Raw genomic sequence first — 10134 nt, 5'->3', positions numbered from 1 at the left:
CCTAATTCTTTAGAAACAGGAGATTCAGTTGCTATATCTCCAATCTTTGCAAGGCCATCATAATATGCTCTTCCAGCAAGTATCATAGCTACACGGAAAAAATAATGCAAAATTTGTACTCATTAAAAACAAAACTGGTTGAAGCATTCAGTTTCTGCAACACTTTCATTGGGACAATTGTTGGATCTGTGGTATGCAGAGAAAGAGTCTCAACACTCTACAACACTCTGGTAAAAGTACTAGCCTGCGAGTGATTCAGGTTCAAATTTCTAATCTGCCTGGGATAAACTGGAATGAAAATCAAGTCAGAGAAGGGACATGAATGTGGATCTCCCAAACTCCAGGATACTAACCACTAGCCTTTGGAGCATGCTGTACAAAAGGCAGTGAATTTTAAACCAGAGATAAAAGCAATAATTTAAATATTTTACCAAGGGAATGCTGCATGATATGTGGAAACTGATTCTACCAACACACTTTTGTAAACATGATAAACACTCTTTAGTATATGGATTTTTATAGACATATTGTGTATTTATTATAATTGGACAGAAGATCAGCAAGATTGTGACAATTCACAGTGCAAAATCTAAAATGCCTGGTGTAGCTCAGTGGAGGGAATGTTAGAAGGGACTGGCAGCAGTGAACCCTAAATCCCACCCCCAGTCCAAGTAAGTGTGAAGGCACTAGTCAGAGAGGAAAGCATATCTGGGCAGATAAAGAATACATGCAAATGAAAGAAAAAAGGGTTTTGCTCCTTGCCTTGAAGAAGCCAGGGGCAACAGTTGACTCAACTCATCTGCACACTCCATCCCCAGTTCAAGGTTTCCCTGGGATTTTCAGGGGCTTTTACCTCATTTGGGCTACCCTGCCTACCAACTTGGTGGAATCGACAAGGAACAGGCTCCCTGTTGGCCTCGTGTTTGTGAGGTTTTTCATTTTTCTTGCAGAATTGGTGAGATGCAGGCATGTTAAAAAGAAACAGGAATGAGAAATCTGTTTGGAGAACACATAATTTGTTGCTAGTGTGGACAAAGGTTAAAGGGTCCATTCCTAAAAAGAAGTCACATTCAGGATTTCACAATGGACCTTGTGCTTCCAAGGTTCCCTTTACTGGGCGAACAGGGTGAGAGGGAGACATTTCAGAAGTGACCTGAAGTGTAGGAGAAGGTGGAAGGATCTATCCTGATGTATGGATTACATAGCGGGAGTTCTGTATTCTGACACTGTACCCACTTAAATGCCTGGTATATGAAAAGCACTGGGAATAACACGCCCCTCTTCTGTGTCCAATTCTCAGCCTACCGGTTAAATTCATCCCCATTTCTTTCATTTGCCCGTGTGTCTGGATCAAACTTTACTAGAATAATCACATCTGTATAGTGAAAGAATGAAATAAGATAACTTGAAAGCCTCTTTCTATAACTTTTCAAAATCCTTTCAGAAGAACTTCTAGTCAGAGGGAGGGGAAAATAGCTGAATAACTGAACTGAAACTGGTACTGGCTCCATAGATTCACACATGTCTGTCATTTTAGGACTCTGCAGAAAATCTCAAGCATGACAAAGTGCTCATTTTGATGACTATCACAGCTGGTCACACCAGTTCACACAGGAACATAAAAAAGATCAGCTTAATCTGTAAACAAGGTGACCAAGGAGAACTTTTTAAAAATTGATTATTCCCAATAGGTTGCCATAACTTGAAAATGGAATGAATGGTCTTAATGGAACAAATCCTGCTTCACGCCCCTGGTTACGAACAGTCCCAGAGATAATGCAGATGGAGGCAGGATGTCAGAATGTGATGGTGACTATGGCCCTGCTACTCGTGCTTCCACTACCCTCTGGGACAAGGGAGAAGAATTTTCTCCTCCTCTTAGACTCTCACAGAGCTCCTTTTATGGACCCTGGCTACTCAGGGTTGGTATTTGGGAGTGGTGGTACAGCCCTTAGAGTAAAATGCTATTACCTTAAACAGGAAGTTATAACAGAACAATTCACAGGCAATTAGGCAGCTATAACAAAACAAAAACAGCAACACCAAAGAGGTGACTGTAAAAAGCAAGAGGTTCTCTAAAATGTTATTAAAAACAAACAAACAAAACCAGTACTAAGAGAGATATCTAAAAATAGTCCTACGAATACTGCAACCAGTGGAAAAATATTTACCATTCCATGGCTAGTCAGTACATCTGAAGCAACCCGCTAATGACATACTTTCTCAGATTTGGATGAACTAAACCCATCTGTCCTATATATTTCATTTTTTTCCCCATAGAGAGATACTACAGGAATAAGGCTGTACATTTTGACATACAGATAATGAAACACAGGTAAGCTTTTGTAATTTGTTCTCTCAGCACTCTCTTCAACTAATTCTCCAAGTAGGATCCTCATGGAAAAGTCTTCATTTTGCATATATAATTTTCTGAAATCACATAAATTTTGGGGCTATTAAAAAGCAATAGCATGACACCCATAACTTCCAATTGTGCTAACTACATTTGTCAATTGTACATACATTCTGCTAAACCTTACATGTTATCCTTTTTAATACTTATACAGATGACAGATGGTACCCCCGGAAAGTAATATCTCATGTATTTCCATGTCGTATATGACTTTTAAATAAGATTTAGAAGATGACAATCTGAGTGTTTTCTGCAGCCAGAATAATCATTAGGCTACCAAATATAATTCCAGAACCTTGTAACAACTGATTTTTCTACTTTGACTGGTAAAGAATTCTGGATCTCTCAAATCGTGGGTCTTGAAAAATTAAATTCCTGAAAGGTGATTTTCAAGTTAAGGAGACTTATACTAGATAATCAGATTTGGCATTCTTATTTTCATTTTCAACGGGTGCAACTAACGCTCCCGAGGCTATGAGTAAGCTGCTTGAATATAAACATTGTAAAGTCTGTAGTTTAAGATAAAGTTTCTACTTTCTTTGGCAGATCCAAAGAAGATTTGCATTGAGTACTGTCTGTATATATCTGTTTGTCGATCATAAATTTTCTCATTCAGTAATCAGTCTCCTCACAAAAAAGCCTACTTTTATCTATCCAGATCAATGAGTCTTAACCAGGGTGCCACAGCTTCCTGGGATGCCTTGAGAGTCTTTCAAGGGTGCTGCAGCATTGTTAGGTTTGCCAACATGTTTTACAAGATAAACCTAGAGGTTTCAAATAGGAATCCATAGTGGTAAAAACATTCTGATCTTTCTGAGTTCTTTGCAACAGAAAAGAAGGCTGTATTATTTTTCCTTAGGTCAAAAGACAAATGAAAACTAAGAGCTGGCATTTTCCAAGGAGTGCATCGAGTCTAATGAGGGGTGTGTTGGATCTAGAACGGTTGAGAACCACTCATCTAGGTCTTCTCTTGTACATAAGAACATGTTAAACCTTGTTTGAAATACAGAATCACCAGAAACTGGACAACCCCCCACCCCCCCTCCTATTAATTTCACATAACTCTTAGTTGCCAATTAGGTCTTTTTAAAAATAGAACACACTGCAAATCCATTATTTCCTGGAGGAGATTGAGCATGTGCATGTGAAGTGGCAGCCTATTTGAACATCTGTTACAGTACTGTCCCAAAATAGGTAACAAAATGGCTTTATTTCTTTGCTTTTTATGATAGTTTATCCTTCAAATTAGAGCTTAAAAATGGTAATCCTCTTTTCGTATTTAACTTCTCCTACACAATTTGTTGCCAGAAGTGTAGATTCCCATAACAAGACGCACTGTTTCTGTAACCTGAAAGTTGTAAAATGTCTTCCTCCTCTTAATACCTATGAAGAAAGAATTTCATTCAAAGAGTTTTAATTCAGCTAAACGGCTGTTATTGATGTTATTGATTTTTCTGAAGTTTTGTCAATCAATTTTGCTCAGCCTTTTCTGGTCACTGAATTACAGGAGCAGAACAAACTACCTCCTGCACGCTTTATGGAATAAAGCAACACGTTTAAAGCTCTGAACAGCAGCAGGCTAGTCATACGGTAAGACACAAGGATGGTGCACAAGAACAGGAATTCCCAGAGAAGACACGTGACCAGATTTTAACTGCTTTGAAATCAAGGCAACTTTACATGTTTGTTCACATTTATTACATCCTGGCCGAGTACAAAGGTAGCTTGGTTTCTGGCATTTCAGGAGACATTAAACTCTTAGTATTTCGAAGTAGTGGTGGTTTCAATTATTCCCTGTTAATGATTTCTTCCTTTGTATCTGGCCCCCACTGTTTAAATCTAATGCAGTTTTGCTGGAATGTAAATGGAAGCATCAGCATCCAAACTAGTGAGGGGCCAACAGCAAGCAAGTGCAATGCATGTGCATAAGCCATTTTATACCATGCAAATCTGGCTTTGCCCCATCTGCAAGGCATCTGAAATGCACCTGTATTTCATGAGAGTGTGGAGTAATGGCAGAAATCAATAAGCTATTCTTGCAAATTGTGGTGATTAATATGCTTTGAAGGAATTTGCCTCTAAAGAACTAGGGTTATTTAATGTGAGGAAGAGAAGACCTGGGTCTGGGGCGGGGGGGAACAGGACACTTGATAACAGGTCTTCAAATATCTGAAGAGTAGTTATAGAGAGAATGGAGGTGGGCTTTTCTGTGTGGCTATAAGGGACAGGACGTAGGACAATGGACTTAAAGCTGTAACAGGGAACTTAGGTTGGAGATTAGGAGGAGCTGTCGGTCCATGAGGGTGGTCAAGCATTGGAACAGGCTATCTAGAGAAGTTTTGGAATCTCAGTTTCTGGACATTTTCAAGAGCAGGCTGGATACATGGCAGGGCTGGTTTAGTCAGGGACGATCCTGCCTTCAGTAGGGGACTGAACTAGATGACCTTGTGAGATCCCTTCTAGTCTTACCTTTCCGTGATAATTCCTAGGATAACTTTTACCCCAAAGTACAATCTAAGCAGGCCTTCTCCTTGGAACTTCATGATGCTACTGTTGGACGTACTGGGTAGGGAGTGGGGAGAGAAAACAAAAAGGAAGGGAACCAGCCTGTTATAGGTGGTAGTTCTCTTGGTAAAGGAAAGATCATTTGCTACCCCACAGTTTATCACTGAGGAAATACATCACAAAAGCAGTCTGAGGTACAGGCTTCTGACTTCCTCAGGTAGAGGAGGAACTTCTTGAGTTCAGTTCCCTGTTGCATTATACATGTCTTACTCTTTTCTGTGCCATGCTCCATAGATTTTTGGTGCTCAAACTTCGTGAAGAAATGAAACTACTGTATATTGATACACTGATCATAATGCCAGGCTCCCCCTGCACCAGCAAGTTGAAAGAGGAGTGCCTGAAGATCCAGCCCAGCCCAGCCAACAATCTACTGCTTGACAGCTGGCTCCTGAGACCCACTGGGGACTCAGACTGGCTTCAGCATGGTCTCATGCCAGGCTGACAATCAACTGATTGTTGACCCTGCCTGGGAGATCCTCAAGTCTGGTTTGAGACTGTCAGCCTGGTGAGGAAAGCCGTAATCACAGCTGATTTAATTATCAAAACCCTGTGCCCCACAGTCCTGGCTAGGCTGCTGCAGATGGGGGAAGTCAGAGGCTCCAGGCAGGGTTGAGGGAGGGACCCAAAATACTTCCTCCACTGGGGACTTTAAAGCACCCAGTAACCTTTGATTTCCTGTGTCAGGCAGCCAAGCCAGAACTGCCGGGTAGAGGGTTTAAAGTCCCTGGCCTGGAAGCTGCATCAGTAGCACTATTCAAAAGCTCTCTGTGTGGGCATGGATAGCTGGGATGATGGGAACTCCCTGGAAGTGGCACCTGCAGCTGGGGAGCAGGGAGCTTCCAGCCCCACAGGTTCCACTTCCACAGGCACCCTGGAAATTTAAAAAAAGCAGTTGTCCAGCTGGGGCTCCCAGCTGTATGCCCATTTTTTAAAGGTCTAGGCCACAGTGAGTCTGAGATTGGGAAGACATTCCCTGATGTCAGGCTCATGACCTCCCTCTCCCTCCATCATCTGCCTTCAAAGATCAGACAGTCACTGAGTCCAGGACCTGATGCTGCCCCTGGCCCAATCCCACTGATCACATAGGGGATGGCTGTGTCCAGGACTCTGGGGTTGCCTTATGTTGGATCCCTAAACTCAACTAAGTGTGGGGATCTGTCATCGGTCAGCCCTAAAATGGCACAGTTTCAATTTAAAGGTGAAATAGAAACAAGCCACAAAGATGTTCCACATTATATGTGGAATATCTTTTAGCCTGTTTGCTATATTATCACACCTTAAGTTGGCTTGATAACAACTTGTGGCCAGTTTCCTATTTATGGTGCTATTAACATCATTGGCAGTCCCCCAACATGAGGATGACAGTCTTCCAGTAAATAGGGAAGTCACTGGCGAGTCCATAGATAACAAAGAGAGCCTATCTGAGATGCACGTTAGACTGTTGACATGGCAAATAGTTACAAGAAAAGATCTTCGTGATATTGGGGCACAGCCTTTTCCCTTGGGTTCTCCTGTCTATCCACTTCCATAGTGAGGTACATTTGCTCAAACTGATCAGTGCTTTGTCATACATCATGGCAACACTAGGGATGATTTAGTGCTCGAGTCTCACAAGTATTGATGTTAATATTGCATTTTTTTCAGAACGGCCTTCAAGGTGTCCTAGAATCTCTTCATTTGCCCACTTCTAGAGCAGTGACCATCCATGAGTTGGGAGTATAAGACCTGTTTTGGGAGCTGGTTGTGAGGCATCCTTATGACATGTTCCGACCAATGGAACTGGTGTTGTACAAACATGGCTTCAATGCTGGTGGTGTTTGCTTGAGCCAGGACACCGGGATTTATTCTTCTAGTTTTCAGTTGCTACAGAAAATTTTCGAAAGACAACACATTAAAGGTATGGCTCCTCATATGCTTGGCCCATAGATAACTTTGGCTGTGCTAAAGAATCTGTACATATAAGGGCTGTCAGCAGACTTTTGAATCTCTTTTGCTTTGTCCTTCCACCACTTGTTCTTTCACTCTTGAATTTTCCTCTGGGTCTTGGGATCAATGTAGCAATAAAAGGCATTTGTACACATGCTTGTTCCACAGTGCTGGGTGCTTTTAAAAGTGCCTAGTACTGTGGCACATGCAGTTGTATAAGTGTCAAAATGCACATGAGTGCTGAGAAAATGGTGGCAGTGTGCTTCTGAACTAAAACACATCAAAGATGTTTTAGTTTAAAAATGCACCACTGCCATTTTCTGTGCGCTGATGCACATTTTGCCACTTGTGCAACTGCATGTGGAGCAGTGGAGTGCATTTCACTTGCATAGAGAGCAGACTTGATTAACTGAATTTACTCTGACCTATTGGATCCCTAGTGTATTGTGGGACAAATAGGTATGTGTATAAATGCCTAAACTGGTGATAAAGCCTCCCAAGATTGCAACTTGGACATGGTGCAGGTGACGTGCTACCAATGACCTTCAGAGCAAAGCTTCTTGGAGTGTCGCACCCCTGGTAAAATGACTCACGGTGACAGACTAATAGTGATTAAAAAACAAACAAAAAATGTCCTCAATGGTGGACCAGGCAGATGAAGAAAGAGTACTTCACAATGGGTGCAAAGGTGGATGAAGGCTACAGTGTAACAGAAACTTCAAGCTGTCTGAGTTTCCATCAGATTAAGGTTTCTTCCAGCAAAGTATCATGTGACTGCTGATGTACAGTGGCATCCCCACGTTAGAAAATGACACACGCAGACATCTTCCTTCAGTGGCAAATCCTGTGGTGATGGGCACGTGACCACAAGGGCAGGTTCTAGTGATTACTGGAAGCACCTAGTCATGGACCTACACAAGTGGTGACTGTATGATAGTCATGTTGTGTTTGGAACTGAGACAGGTGCAACTTGGCAGATGCAATCATGACTGAACAGGCCTATTTAGAGTCCAATCTACTCACCCCATATTGGAAGGGGGCTAGAAAAGGTGCCCTAAACAGTCTGTCTCATGTCAGCTGACTGGAAAGTTGCATCCAGTGGGATCGTTCTATCTACTATCCAAATCAAACAATTAAGTTTACAACTGGGAAGGTCTGCACTCTCATGGACGGTCCTAACAGCAACCAACTAGTATGAAGGATACCACTTATGGCCAGAGATCTGGAATAATTTGATTTTTGTACTTGATGAGACCAGATGTGCAGGAAGGGGACCAGCTTACAGAGGCTGGCAGTGGCCATACTTTTTTTGGATGGGGGGCGGGGAGAGAGGCGAGTCCAGGAGCTATCGTGTCAGCTCTGTGCCTGTTCTGCTTGCTGGTTTTCTAGCCATAGAGAGGCGAGGCGGGGGTGGGGGAAGAAAAGCAAAAAGACAGACATATCCACAGACCAAGACTGTTACACAGATGTCAGAATGTCTGGTTGGCATCAATGAGTATCTCATGACTCGTTGCCTTCAACTGATGAACAGACAACATGCAGCAGTCATTAGTGTGTACACCCTGACCCTTGATGCAGATGACAAAACCCAAAAATTTTATTCTATTCAACCAAGTCCTGTAATCTGTCCCAAAAGAAGATCACAGAATTACAGAAAGTTAGGGTTGGAAGGGACTTCAGGAGGTCACATCTAGTCCAACCCTGCTCAAAGTAGGACCATCCCCAACTAAGATGGGATCATTCTGCTTGGCGATTTCAATGCTACAGTGGACCAGCAATTTGTACAATGGAAAGGAACAGGAAGGGGTGGGGAAAGTCAGTTAAAATAGAACTCTTCTCCTGAGCAAGCATTTGAGATGTGATTTCATCATCATAAACTTCTTATTCCACCAAAGCATCATTTGTTACACTCTGCCCGTTCATATAGCCCCAAAATGACAAAAGTAGTGGCCAAGGATGAGGTTCAATATAGAATACTTGAAAGACCCTGCTAAAAGCAGTCATCTTCAGCAGTGCCTCAGTGAGCAACTCTGACCTTCCTGATGATCTTGGCATCACTGATCAAAAGGACAGCCTCAAAAAGGCATCCATGAGGAATGTGAAGAATATCTATGCTTCTGCACAAATAAACATCAGGACAACTGATTTGATGAGAATGATATGGAAATACAAGCTTTCATTGACAGAAAAAGGAGAGCCTTTAATGCCTGGCAGAATGACATCTACTCCAAACAGGACATCAGCTCCAAACAGAAGCCAAGACATTTATCAGTGCGATTAATCACCCTAATCACATTTTCAGTGTAACATGTACCAGGGCCCTGATTGTCTACACTGTCCAAATACAATCAAGTGATTTGGGGCAGATGGGAGCAGAATTTTCCCTTATGGTAAGTTCTCTCAGTACATACAATAAAAAAAAAAAAAAGCTTTCTTTTTAATTTAAGATTTTTCTGTGCTTGAACAGGTGGATTGTTTTTCACGGGAAACTTTGTTAGAAAGGTGAAAAGCAAGAGATTTGCTTTGTTAGCCCCAAAGTACCTAGAAAGTATATGACAGCTCCTGTGTGTCAGATTTAAAGGGTTTCATATTCCTTGTCAGTCAATTCTGACTGGTGATAAGATCTGGCATACATTCACCTGCTGAGCAGCAGGTTATTTGCTGTTTGTGACAGCCTCATTTAAACCACTTCATGTTTATGTAAAAGCATATCAGTCTTCTCTTCTAAGCTTCCATAAAGATGCCAGTTCCTCATCATCAGCTGCAATTAAATATTTATTCATATAAAATCAAGTGTACATACAGGATACAGTTTGCTCTTAAGAGCCCATTTTCTGGAACTTAATACGTGCCTACTTCCCCATTGCTTGCTGTACAGAACATGTACACAGTATACCATGGTTACAGAGTGATATTTTATGAACACAGATATAGAAAATTTGGCAGAAGAGGTTCAAGGCTGACTTTTCAAACATGAGTGAGCAACAAACAATGCACAGAACAGGGCTCTTTCAAGCTGGCATGAAAATCTTTTCAAAGAAAACCTGAACATTGCTGTTGCTTGTGTCCAGTGGTGCAGTTTGTAGAAGGGACGCAGTGCAACAGACATCCTGTAATATACAAGGAAACTTCTTTTGTCTCCATCAGGCATTAAACTTCCTGGACCCAACATTTTTATTTGCTAATTCTGATTTTAGCCAGGCTTAAAAATAAAAGATGCTCTCAAATTA

At 41.8% G+C, this 10134-nt stretch overlaps 1 protein-coding gene across 3 annotated transcripts in view; it reads right to left on the bottom strand.

Moving 5' to 3' along the window:
* Positions 1 to 10134, bottom strand: part of BAIAP2L1 (BAI1 associated protein 2 like 1) — an 88695-nt gene that overhangs the window by 42083 nt on the left and 36478 nt on the right. For all 3 annotated transcript variants that reach the window (XM_019541755.1, XM_019541754.1, XM_019541756.1), the window contains one exon: positions 2 to 88. In XM_019541755.1, coding sequence (XP_019397300.1) covers positions 2 to 88 — 87 coding nt within the window. The remainder of the gene's footprint in view (position 1; positions 89 to 10134) is intronic.

Source organism: Crocodylus porosus, unplaced genomic scaffold (genome assembly GCF_001723895.1).
Source record: "Crocodylus porosus isolate Cpor-Errol unplaced genomic scaffold, CroPor_comp1, whole genome shotgun sequence".
In the NCBI taxonomy this organism is placed as follows: Eukaryota; Metazoa; Chordata; order Crocodylia; family Crocodylidae; genus Crocodylus; species Crocodylus porosus.
The sequence above is the reverse complement of the archived record's forward strand: the minus strand, read 5'-3'. Positions and strand labels throughout refer to the sequence as shown.